The following is a 13,315-nucleotide window of genomic DNA, read 5'->3' on the forward strand; positions in this document are numbered from 1 at the left end:
ACCCAGGCAGACTCAGGGCCCTGGAACCGAGGGAGGCACAGAAGCGGGCTGACCTTTCCCACAGAGAAATGCACTGTGAAGGTCAGGGAGGGTGCCAAGAGCCAGTGCAGGGAGGCCTGACTGAGCTGGGGGTAGCGTGGGGAGACGTCTCTCAGAGGGACGTTTCATCGGAGACCCCAAAGATGAGAAGGAGCTAGCCACAAACAGCGGGGTCTTCCCAGGGGGAGGCACAGGTGGATAAAGGTCTGGAGCAGGAGAGGCCAGGACACAGGGTGTGGCTGGAGCTGACCACGAGGGGCAGAGGGGCAGGAGAAGGCAGGGGAGGGACAGGAGGGCGGAGCAAGCAGACGGCAGGGACCACCTTTAGGACTGCGGACTTGCTGTCGGGAGCAGGGGGACACCTGGATGGCTCAGTTGGTTAAGCATTGATTGAACTCTTAATTTTGGCTTAGGTCATGATCTCAAGGTCATGGGATCCAGTCCCACATCGGGTTCCATGCTCAGGCATCTATTTAATCAATTAACCAACCATTTCTCCGATTTTAGTATGAACAAGAAATGTGGACAGGAACTCCCCAGGGAGGCAGCACTGCAAACATTTTGGATTTTTCCCCCCTCAATATGAAATAAGGATAAAAAATAACTTTCAAGACAGCTTATATAAATTCTTTATTAATAGAATTTATGTATATTCTGTATCCTAATTTTTAATTTCCATGCTATCACTTTCCTATGAGATAAACACATTTGAACTGACTCCACTTTCCGTTTATGGAGGTACATGGATTTATTTCACTATTGCCTTCCTGTTAGACTTTGGGCTTGTTCCCCAAACTTTGTTGTTATAAATACTGTAGTTGTGAACATCTCTCACACAAATGCTCACGTAGCCACATTACTCCTCGGGCAGATTCCGAGCATCAAATTCATTCATGTCACCAACGTATGTTTACGGGATGGAGGTGGTCTAGGCCCTGGGCTCCTGGGCCAAAGGGAAGGTTCTCAGGGCATTCTCCACGATTCCACAGGGCTTTGCAGAAACGCTGGTTGACTTCGTTTCCCCTAGTGGCGCGTTCTTGTCAGTCCCCCCAGAGCCGGGCCAGCACTGAGTACAGTCGCTTTCCAAGATCTCAGCTGTAAAATCTGAAGCTTCCGTCTTGCCTTTGGTACCTGTCCGGTCCGACAAAGTGCTTCTGGGCCTGGATGGACCCTCTGAGATCGAGTGGGGAGCGCTGGACGGAAGGTGGGGCCAGTCATGGGTGGGGCTGACAGCCCACTGGACATGTCTCCGGGGGAGCCGCTGTTCTGGGTTATTGACGGAGGGCGTTTTGGGGACCCACACAGTGGATGGGCTGAGACCGCATGCCGCCTGACACCCACTCTCCCCCTCTTCCCTACCACCAGACCCTCCCTGCCTCGAGCTGCCATGTCCCCCAGTCTCCTTTGCAGCCCTAAGTGACCTCATCCAGTGTGGCCACGGATGGGGGCTGTCAATGGAGCCGCGACACTGGATGGGAGAGGCCTGCCCGCTGCCTCTCCCCTTGCCTTTCCTCTCCCTGCATGGGATGCTGAAGCCGGTGGTGGAGAACCTCACACGGGTGCCAGGAGGTAACACACCCACGGACCGCGGTTGACCAGCTGGCTGGAGGAGCCTGGGCCCGGGAGGCCCTCCAGGTGTCCGTGCCTGCCCTGGCTTACTGCCCAGTCCCTTACGTCATTTAAGGCACACGTTACCAGATCCAAGAGAACCAACATGTGTGTAAATGGAACGGGTTCCTCCTCAAGCCCTTTCTTTGTCCTCCTTTTGCTGAGTCCCCGTAAGACAAGGAGCCTTCATCACATTTTGCTTGCGGCCTGCTGGCTGCTGTGGCCCCCCGGGCCGTGAGACAATCTCCGCAGCCAGTGTCAGTACGGACATGGCGTGGGATCGTAGGGCTTTATGTTTACTGCCCTGCAAGTGACGAGGGAGCGGACATCCGCCCGTCTGCAGACAGAAGCATCTGGAAGGTGTCACCAAACTGCTAACTGGTGATGTCTGGGTGGTGGCAGTTGGGTGCTTTAATTTTCTGAGTGGGAGGGTAAAGATACTGTGTATTTTGTGTGAGAAAAATGTGATGCTGCTCATAAGGAGAGAGTATTGATAAAGGCATTCTGGAAGGGTTTTCTTTCCTAGTCCTCATCACACATCTGGGGCAGTGTGGTCCAGCGCAAAGACACTTGACAAGCCTCTGTAACTTCCGGACCCAGCCAATCCCCAGCTGGAGCCACAGCCCCTTGCAGTGTCTTGGGGATGAACAAGTGGGGAGATGCTCCTCATGGTCCCGATGCCGTGACCACAGCACGCGTGCGCCCGTTTCCTTCCACAGGAGGGAGGTGGCCAGAGCCCAGTGCCTCCCTTCTCTAAGCACCTCTCCTCTCTGATTGACCTCGCCTGAGCACACATATCCAATTAGTCCTGACGAATGGCCAACACGCCCTGCCCCCCAAGTCCCCACAAAACCTCCACAGAAGCAGTGTAGACATATTTTCATTTCTTTATTAGAAAGAGGTCTCTACACCATAGCCACCTCTCTCCTGTACTTTACACATTTTTCTTTTTCTCTCCCTCCCCCCCTTAGAATACTGTACAGCTGACACAAAAAATCCCAATGCAGGAAAATACAAACTGGCATATTTAATCAAAACAAAATCATATGAGATAACAAGCAAAGTGAAATGTCTGTCAATGGTTTTAATTACAGTACAAACAACATAAATAAAGCATCATTGAGTCATTGTGAAACAAACTTGCTGAATGAGGTAATAGAAAGACAACCAAAAAAAAAAAAAAAAAACCCAAACAAAAAAACCCGAAGAAACCAAACCCATCTCTGGATAAACGCCGGGCCGCTCTTCCATCTTCTATACATCACTATTTACAGAAAACAGAAAAATGTGCTGAGAGGTGGGCAGAGAGACTCGGCCTTCCCTGTTCCCTGCAAGAGATGCCTCTTGGTAGCCACCTTTGACCCGCTCAGTCTCCTGTTCAGAAACACATGTGTGGCCCTATAAGAACCCCATTCAAGGTCATGAGCAGGAGTGGGGGACTGTCTGGGAGCAGGAAGCACTCTCAGAACCCAAGTGGCCGTGCCTGGGCCTGGAGTGGCCAACTCCTCCAGTCCTTCCTGGGGCAGCCAGCTCAGCGGTCCCAAGGCTTTGTGCAGTGCCCTTGGTCAAGGCCACACGGCATCCTCCCCAGCACGTGGGTGCTCAGACCGGGACAGGGGTTGCAACCTCAAGAGTTTGATATATTTTAGACAAAAGCCCAGCTGGAGAATGGAAACCGAGATGTTTTTCAGGGTTTGGAGAAGGCATGACTTCTAACTTCAAGATGTGTGATGTGCCATAAAGCAGTTTCTAAACATACCCATCACCCATGCACCTTGGAACAGCCTGATTCCCACTCAGGTCCGCCCCTGCGCCCTGGGGCAGGACGGGAAGGGCGTGCTGTGCTCTTGTGAGTGGTCAGTGAGGACTCACTCCCCGCTCTGGCTCCAGCTCACGCACCCTTGGTCCCCTCTGTCCTCCGACCCTCAAGGACCCCAGGTGGGATGAACCTTCCCCCAGGCCACTCAGTGGAATGTCAGCTGATGAGCTGGGTGCAGTGGTCATCAGCTGGGCTGCCCCAGGGTCTTTGAAAGAGGCCTGTCACTCAGGCTTTCGACATCTGGGTGCTAGACCAGGGGTGGAAAGCCCCGCGACATCCTCCATCAAGCCTGGACACTCCCCATCTTACTCGTGGGATCACAGACGGTGTGGGGTTCTGTTACTGTTACTCGTGTTTGGGCCAGCTCAGATATTTGCTTCCCAGGCCATCGTGGACACTGCCTGGGGAGATCAGGGCACACTCTGGTTTGGGGGCAGCTGCTCCTCTAACAACTCGTTGTTCGTTTGGAAGATCCCCGAAAGCTCTTACATGTAGTATCGCTTTCTTTCACCTGTGTCTCAAGATGAAGGACAGACACGGGATCCCCACTGATGGTGAATTCTAGATTAGACCTCACTGGACTTTGACAGCAAGTCTCTGTCATATGGCTCCATCCTGACCCTCAGGGGCGTTCTCTGCAGAAGCCACACACCAGGTCCAAATAAAACACAGGCCCTGAGCTGACCTCGTGCACCCCGACGAAGGCAGCTTGCCCTGCACAGACCCCGCAGCTTCTGGGAGCCGGGGAGACACCCAGACAGACCCTAGTTTGTCTGCTTGGCAGGAACGGCTCATGGCGGGTCGATGCTGGGCACACCTGCCTCTGGGCACCAATGGCCCTTTAGGTGGGATGAGGGCCTCGGACGAGGGCGTTTTTACCAAGCAGGAACAAGCTCCAGCACAGACGCGACCATCCACGAGCAGAAGCAGCCCCCCCCACCCAGAAATGAAATGCGGGAAGGAGAGGCTTTCATATCTGCCACCCTGAGCCCTTGCCCTGGGAAGCTCTTCCCCACACTGGTGAAACGGAATGATTTTTAGAACTTGGGTGCTTTAAAAATCGCAAACTGAAAACCAGACTTTGTGGTCTTTGCGGAGCCCCATGCTGAGGAGATGTCCTCCGCTTCCTACTCTTGACCCACACGGAGAAGCTGGAACCGGAAAGAAGCGTCAGTCTGTGCTCAAAAAGCAGCAGACATCCAAAACGAAATGGAGAATCCATTAACAAGGACAACCTTTCTTCTAGAAGGGGAAGAACACCCATGTTTTTGAAATAGGAGTTCTAAGCTGTCACTTCCGGCTTCCAAGGGTCACTTCGGGTTGCAGTGGAAATAAAAGCCTGACGCCATTCCTGTGTACTTGAGGGACAAACCCACTCCCCCTTCTCTCTCCTGCGTAACTGGAAGCAATTCAACAATTTGACTGAAACGTGACCTAAGATGCTTGAATCAGGAAAGGCCCACCAGGGTGCAGGGTACAGAGCAGCGTGGGGGCCAATCCCCCCACCTCAGGCCAGGTGGGGAGCCAGACCCCTGCCCGTGTGAGCCACACACATGGTGGGCCTGGCCAGGACGCAGCACGGACGGGGCCCACACCGAAGCCTCAATGACCACAGGGCTTCCAGAAGAAAGCCACTTAGGAATTCAAGAAAAAGCAACATTGTTGATAATGGCCCAAAGTGAAAAATCCAAGTCTGGATGCCAAAGGCCCTTATTTAGCTTTTTGGTGAAAGATGAGGGTGAAAATCACTTGAAGACAGGACTTCACAATGTGTGAAGCCCATGTTCGAGGAGGCAGTTAGAAATAAATTATATTTCCTGGGAAAGAAAGATGTGTATCTTCAGCACATTTCTATTTGAATTCCTTCCTGACTGCTTTTCAATTTGTTTGCTTGAAGGACATAAATACAATCCAGGGGAGTTCTAGAAAGTCATGCCGACCTTGTGGGGCGCGTGAGGGATGGAAATAGAGCAGGTGGGGGAGGGGCAAAGAGCCCATGGAGGGGTAATGGATTTGCTTTCCAATTATCTTTGCCTTTTGAGAAGTTCTGGAGCCCGGATCATACTTACTCGTAGAGCCTCTACATTGCTGCAAGGCTTCTGAACCTCCCTAGGTGGGAATGTGGATTTCTTATTTCCAGAACATTCTAAATGCCAGGAGGAAGGGATGGCAGAACTGGAGCCGTGGTGACCTGGGTCACCCTGGAGCACAGCTCGGGCTGAGGTCCGGGTGGGACCCAAGGCCGCCCTCGAGGGGAAGTTACATTCACCAGCTGCAGGCACAAGATCAGCCGAACGCCAGCCTCAAGAGGGAGAGCAGCTCTGGTGAGGTGCCTGCTCACTGTACAAGTGTCTAAGCGACGCACGAGAGGCCCCAAGGCCTCGACCTCTGCCAGCCAGGGTGCTCTTTGGCAAGCTCTGAGGGCCAAGAGTGAACAGCAGCCTCCTGGTGGCTTCTGAATGGTGGGAGGCCTGTCTGAGCCAATGACACAGCACGGCGTCAGAGAGAAGGGGTCACCTTGGGCCTCAAGGGATCTTGGAGAATGCTTGAGAGTTAAGACTCAACCTTTACTTTGCCTCTGGAAAAGCAAAATCAGACCACGAAGATGGGAGGATCAACATCAGGAAGTGAGCACTGGAGCTCACCCCTTGGGGCAGGGGCTCACCGAGAGCCTCGCTCATCCTCTGGCTCGGCCTAGCGAGCATGCTAGGCTCCCCAGGGCGCGGCTGGAGAAAGCAAGCACCTCCAGCCTGGGGACCCTCTCTATGTGGGTGCGCAGGCTTTGATGCCATCAGCAACTCTGTTCTTCCCGAACACTCCCATTTCCTGAGCTTCCAGCCCCTGGCCGGGTGTCTGGCTGGCAGTGATCACAATGCTTGGAAACCAATGGGTCACTGGATCCTGCAAGGCCACCCCGCCCTACCCCTCAGTTTCACAGCTAAGGAAAGAGCGCCCCAAAGCTGAGGACCTGGCCAGGGTCACCCAGGAGGGGCAGCAAAGCCGGGTGAAGCTGGGTCTGCTCAGCCCTATGGCTGTCCTTCTCATCACTGGACCCTGTTCTCCCCTCATGAAGGTCAGTGACTGCACCCTTGCAGATGGAGAGGATGACTCTGGAAGGGTGCAGAGGTTACAAAACTGGGGAAGACTGGTCCCGAGGCCCGATGGCAGAGGCTGGGTAGGTGGCAAAGGCTAGACAAAACTTCAGAAGACAGGCAGAAGAGCAAGGCCCTGCCTCGGTGCCTGGGGTCATGGGTAGAGAATGGGCTCCTTTTAGGATTCCGGTCAAGATTAATCCGCAAGAGCTCTTGACAGCCCTGGGATCGGCAAGGACCCCCTGCCTTCCCCTGCTCTCCGGGATAATCACAAACAGCGTGCTCTTCCTGGGAGACATAGAACTGTGCCAGCTCATGGGGCCAGAGACTTAAGAACATGTTACTCACCCTCGAGCTGCTCATCTCCTGGGACAACAGGAGACAGAGGGGCCAGGGCCCCATGACTAGGGCTCTGGGCTTGGCGAGCCATCCTCCTACTCAGTTCTGGAAGTCCACTCTCAAGGGATCAGAATCGAGGCTCCTTCCTCTGCAGAGTTTCTGGCCAGATGGAGAAGCTACCCTCCCCGGTGACCACATGCACCTGTGCCTACCCCAGCACGTGGTTTCAAGTTCGGGGAAACTTACTTCTGGCTAGAACATGCTATGGGGATGATGCGGTGCTGTCTTCTCATCACTGTCACTTCACAAAACTTCCATGGGACTAGAAAGTGACAACTCGACCCCCTTGCCGAACTGGTCATTTCTAACACCAGCCCTTGTGGCTTTTTGCTCCCCTCCTCAGTGTTAGCCAGGGTTTGAGATGAGCATGAGAGCACTGTCAGTGAAGAAAGGCCTTTTGGCGTGACACGGAAATACAAGCAGATTAGCCACCAGCCACCTTCTTTTTTTCAAGGAAAACCCCTGAAGCCCACCACTGCCTCCCCTCTGCTGCCAAAACTCAGGTTCAGGAAAGCTGGCTGCCTCCCAGCGCAGATCAACATTGCTCAGAATAGCAGAAGAGGGGTCAAGTTTTCTGAGAAGGGATCAGTGAAGTCCCTGTGTCTGAGAGAGGGAAGGACGCAAAAAACAAACCAAACCAAACCAATGTGGCATTCAGGTCGTGAAAGGCTAAGTTAAAAAAGAAGTCATCTGGGAAAATATTATATTATAAACACATATAATCATATGTACACGCTCATATATATCTCAAAGGGAAGCCTGACAAGGAATTCCGTTTCTTTTCAAAACAAGGCTTCGCTATATGAATAGAGCATTCCTATAGTGGGCGTTAACGACAATGAAATAATTTAAGAATTTCATTTGTGCTGTATCTGCGTTCACTACATCAAGTCTACGCTAGAAGCCAGGCTGTGCAGAGGCAAACGTGTACAGCTGCATCAGAACAGTGATGCGTTCTTCAAAAATAGGCAATGACATTTTTTTTTCTATTCACATTTAAAATAACTACACAGTGATGAAACACAGAATTAAAAACTGTGGGGGTGGGGTGGGGATGGGAGTAGGATTAGGGACCTGTTGTCAAGGTTCGCAGCTTCTTGGCTTTCGCACCTGCTGTTCCCGGAGCCCGCTGGCTTCCACGCAATGGAATCAAGGTTACACATATCCATGAAACACTGACCCACATATAAATTCTGTGTAAAGCTTTATTTTTTCCCCCACCTACTTAAATTTTTTTTCTTAAAAGGTGAAAGAAGAGAAAAAACTCTTACAAAATAGGTTCATCACAGAAGAGCAAGAGACCTGCCTGGAGGCTGCGGGCAGATGTGGCTGGGCGGACGTGGCCCTGCTCCTGGGTGACAGCGGACCCAGGGTCACCTGCCAGGGAGACAGCCAGCCCTCTTCTCACTCGGACTTGCTAAAGGGTTCCAGGCACAGCACACCCTTTTAACCTAAGGTGTCGTGATCGGATTTTTTACTCTGTTTGGCCATCACACTGAAGGCAGCTAAGTCCGAAGTCATCCCACACCTCGGAGATGGCAGGTTAGGTGCCAAAATAAAGGAAATGGAGGGTCTGGCCACCCAGTGAAGTGCCAGCAGTGCCCACGAGTCAGCCGGTCATGGCCTGCCTCTGCCCAGCACCCGGGGCGGGGACTCAGAAACTCATCCCTGGCCTGCCCCACGGCCCCCTCCTCTGGGTCGGCAGAAGTGGTATCAGATCTAAACAATGAGAAATCACATGTCTCCCCCTCCTTTCTCTCATAGGCATCTTTTTTTTTTCTTTCTCGATTTTAATAAGCAAATTGTACCACCATCATCTTCTGATAGTTTCCTTTTTAAAAGCTGTCGATCACATTAATGGAAGTGTTTGCTGCTGGGAGTGCTTTCCATGTACAACGATCTGTAACTCTCTTATCTCAACTAGTTGCACGTTATTAGTTCACATCCAGTTCAATTTATAAATTAACAGAGGTGCCATTTATCTGAACAAAAATCAATGCATATTTATGAACTTCTTTTATTCAAATAGATTTTCACAATCTTAGCTACAGACATGACACAGAAGCCTGTGTGACACTCAGGAGTGGCCCGGCAGTGACTCAGACCCATGACATCCACCTTGGCAAAAGGAAGTAAAATCTCTTAGATTTACAAAAAGAAGCCTTTTGTGCCTTTACCAAGTTTACTACATGGCCTCGAAATGTTATTATTAGCTTGAATTCGTGATTTCCTTTCAAATTTCCGACTTAATCTTATTTATTTTTTCCATTTTGTTTTTGCACCAAGGAGACTCCAGTCAAATAATACTCAGCAACCGATTTCCTCTCTTTGGACTGAAAAATTAAACAGATACTAAATTATGACAGTGAATTTAGAAAGGAGGGCTCCAAGGGCTCGAAAGAACATGTCTGGGATAATACGATGCTTCTGAGAAGTATTGCAATCACATCGTGGCAATCATCGAAGCGTGCTGCGTAACTACCTCCCCAGCTAATATGCTTTCTTCTCGGTGATGACTAATCATGTTCTATTAAACAGCGGTAATGCTGGAAGAACCCAACTATGCAAGTGTAATGAAGCCAGTATTCTCCCTGGACAGATTAGCTACAACTGATTTGACACATACCATCATAGGGGCTTCAAACCTGACAAACTCTGCTTGCTTCTGATTTATGCCGTCAAGCTCCTCGGAGAGGAGATGAAATCCGAGTGTTCCGTTTGGTAGAGGTGAAGTGTACTGATGTGCTTAACTGCCGGTTAAGGAGAGTTACCCTTCTCCTTTCTCCTTGCCTCCCCTCCCCCTCTCGTCCCTGTCCCTTGTGCCGCGCTCCAGGTCTCCAGACAGGGGCTTGGGGGGGGGGGTCCCTTGCTGTGTGCTATCCTCAATAAACCGAGGCCCGCCGGTAGCTCCTGCTTGTCGCTAGGGGAGTTTATGAAAAGGACTCCGTTCGGCAGCCTCCTGGCCTCCTCTTCGCCCCGCAAGGACGGTCAGGTATTGTGATTTCGCGTGGGGTGAGGGCAGGTGGGCAGGTGGCAGGCGACCAGCGGGAACAGAGTGGGGACGTGATGGGACTCACGTGTCGTGACTTCCGAGAGAGGGCACAAGGCTGCAGGCGCCCGGGTGCGGCGGGCAGGGGGCGCGCAGTCCTCAGATGATGGTGGGCACCCTCCCGCTGCTGCTGTTCCGGTTATTGTTCTTCCGGGACAGGTTGGGGGTGGCCATGAGCACGAAGCGCTCGTCGGGGCAGCCATACTGCAGCAGGACGTCGATGCACTCCTGGCTGGAGGCCTGGCGCGCGTAGGCCAGTGCTGTGTTCCCGTGGGCGTCCCGGGCCATGACGTCCACCCCGTACTGTAGAGGCAACAGAGGACTGTTAGGTCACCAGAGGGAGCACAGCTCAGCTCGTGCAGGGACACGGACCCCTGGGATGGGCTACACATGAGCTGGAGGGGAGCCGCATGGCCAGGTGCCACACCTTGCCCCTCTGCGTGCTCTTTGAAAGAAGGTACTTTTTGGGGCGCCTGGGGGCTCAGTAGGTGAAGCACCAGCCTTTGGCTCAGGTAATGATCCCAGGGTCCTAGGATGGAGCCCTGAGTCAGACTCCCTGCTCAGCGGGGAGTCTGCTTCTCCCTCTGCCTCTGCCTGCTGCTCCCTCTTGCTTGTATGCATGCTCTTTCTCTAATAAATATAATCTTTAAAAAAAAATGTGCTATTTATTTTTAAGATTTTATTTGTCAGAGAGTGAGGAAGAGCGAATGAGCACAAACAGGGAGAGAGCAGTGGGCAGAGGGAGATGCAGGCTTCCCGCTGAGCAAGGAACCTGATGTGGGGCTCGATCCCAGGACCCTGGGATCATGAACTGAACCGAAGGCAGAGGCTTCACCAACTGAGCCACCCAGATACCCTAATAATGTGCTTTTTACAAGGACAAAAGCACATTGTGTGGCAGACCAAAAATCATTCTCATGTTGCTATTTCTATTCTGACTCTGCAACTGTAAAAACAAAAATAATCACTTCTTGATCTTGGAGGTGATTCCTTTCCATTGTAGGAAACACATATGTAATACACAAGAGCACAGAAAGTCAGCTCCTACCGCACTGCACACTTCAGTCTATTCAGTGGGCAAGTGTTTTCCTCCACGCCGGCCAGGGACCTCTCAGTAGCAGTCTTCCACGGGACCCACAATGGCCAAGCCCGAAGAAAGCTGCCCCTATGGGATGTGGGCTTCTTGGAAGCAGCACCCCGCCCCGTGGCCCAGGCACTGCCCTGCTATGCATGTTGTCCCATCCCTGTCCCCATTCAGACTTTATGGCAAATGCTTCCATTGATATTTAAAAAATAATAGATATTTTAAAAATATTTAGATATTTAAAAATAAAATATAAAAATATAAATAAAATAAAACAAAATAAATTTAGATATTTAAAAAATAGTAGAAGTTAGCCAGAACAGTCCAGAAGAAGCACTTGGCTAAAGTCCTACTGTATTAAACACCAAACTTTGGGTCCAGTATTTTTGTGTCTGGAAAAGGGAAAACCACATAAACTAGCTATGTCCTTGCTTTCTACCCTGCTCTGAAGTAAAGATGCCAGGAGTCTGTCATAAAAGGAACAAGAGGGACACCTCCAGCCACGCTCTACCCAGAGGGGTCACGAGAAACGCGAACTCTGCAGACACCCTGACCCATGGCAGGTGGAGCGTGTCCCGCTCACCTCCTCCCTTTGCTCCCTCAGTCCTCTAGGGGTGTCCTCACGCAAGGGAGCCTGAGAGCCGGGGGCCTCCACACCGAAATCCCCCGTGCCTTGTCCACACTGCTTCCCACCTTGAGACCTGTGACCTTCTGCCCCAACCATGCCTGTAGAGCAGAACATGGTGCCCCCTTCGCGGCACCCAGGCGACCTACCCAAATCAGGAGCTGTGCCAGGACCACGTTCCCCTTCCGGCACGCCAGGTGTAGTGCTGTGCGGCCATCCCCCTCTCCGCAGGTCTCATTCACCTCCTCCCGGGAGCCGTGGGCCAGCAGCAGGATGACGGCCCGCAGGTCTTCGTCGGCGGTGGCCCGCAGCAGGTGCTGGCCCAGGGACAGCTCCGTGCAGGGTAGCGGCGCCAGGAAGAGCTTCTGCTCGTACTTGGCTCGGATCCACCGCTCTTTTTCTTCCCTGCAAGAGCCACCACACGGGTGCGGTCACTGCCAGGAAGGACAACCAAGGCTGAAATGCCTATCTGCTCCAGCACCTAGGTGGTCTGGTGGCCTCAGGGTGGAAGTGCAATAGCAGGAGACAAGTGCCTCCACGGAGCCACAAGAAAGCCCTTGGAGGGACAGGCCTCTGTTTCCCAGACGGGTCCCCCCCCAAGCAGCATCAGCACCACCTGGAAATGTGCTAGAAATGCAGATCCCCAGGCTCTGCCCCAGGCCTCCTTGAATCAGAACCTCTGGGGAAGGGAGTTCTGATGCCTGCAGGTATGCACAGAGGCCCATGGCCTTGAGCTCTCACGTGATTTCTTTTGGTTTTAGCCCAGAAGCCTGAGGAACCACCTTCCTGCCCAAGACTCCACACATGGCAAGGCAGCCTGGAGGCCCCCTCTACTGTAAGCAATGACAGCTTTTAGTTGGGATTAGAGGACCCAGCTGGAGTTCAGGGCCAGGGGACAGGATGGCCAGGGGGCTACCTGACCCGGTGTGATCTTGAACTCTTAGCCCCTAACTTGGAGCCTGGGAAGGGAGTGTGTGAACTCCCTGGGGGTCTCCCGGTGCTTCGGTTAAGGAACATCTTGTTAGAGACCCACGTGTAAAACCACAGAGACCCCAATGGAGAGGTCTGAAGTGGAGAGTGTCAAGGTGTTAGAGGGCCCAGCCCGGGAGACAAGGCAGGGGGCCCAAGGCCAGAGCTGAGCTAGGGGTGCAGGAGGGGATGATACAAGGAGGAGAGGGGAAGGGCCTGGGGTCACAGATGCAACGAGCTGCAGGGGAGTCCCTCCCCCAGGAGCTCTGGTCTTCTGGGAACTTGGTTGTGGGGGGTGGGGAGCTGGGATCCAAATACGACAGGATGCTGCCTGTGACATCTGGAAGGAGGGCTGAGCATAAGAGGGCGGGGGGAGAATGGGAAGAGAAAGTAGAGAGAAAAAGGAAGAAACCAACTGCAAGGTGTGTACATGGGTCTTGGTTTCTCAAAACAGGGTGCGAGAGACACTTTTCAGCGTCACGACCCTGCAGCCTTGCCTGGGGCGAAGAGGAAATGCTGGAGACTAAAGGGGGATTTCACAAGCAGCTCTGGAGGTGGGGGAGTCTGGGGGGGGGTGCCAGTCTTGGGGGGTGGCGAGCATGCAGGGTGGGCGCAGCCAGGGTGCAGCTAG

At 52.7% G+C, this 13,315-nt stretch overlaps 1 protein-coding gene across 9 annotated transcripts in view; it reads right to left on the reverse strand.

The window, feature by feature from the left end:
• Positions 1-8,144: 8,144 nt before the first annotated feature.
• The window catches only part of AGAP1 (ArfGAP with GTPase domain, ankyrin repeat and PH domain 1), a 507,095-nt gene continuing 501,924 nt past the window's right edge, over positions 8,145-13,315 (reverse strand). For all 9 annotated transcript variants that reach the window (XM_013048468.2, XM_045066852.1, XM_045066853.1 and 6 more), the window contains 2 exons: positions 11,865-12,120; positions 8,145-10,309 (listed from right to left, as the gene is read on the reverse strand). In XM_013048468.2, coding sequence (XP_012903922.2) covers positions 10,106-10,309; positions 11,865-12,120 — 460 coding nt within the window. In that variant the 3' untranslated portion in view covers positions 8,145-10,105. The remainder of the gene's footprint in view (positions 10,310-11,864; positions 12,121-13,315) is intronic.

The sequence above is a fragment of the Mustela putorius genome, unplaced genomic scaffold (genome assembly GCF_011764305.1).
Source record: "Mustela putorius furo isolate JIRA1106 unplaced genomic scaffold, ASM1176430v1.1 tig00003869_pilon_pilon_pilon, whole genome shotgun sequence".
Taxonomy (NCBI): domain Eukaryota; kingdom Metazoa; phylum Chordata; class Mammalia; order Carnivora; family Mustelidae; genus Mustela; species Mustela putorius.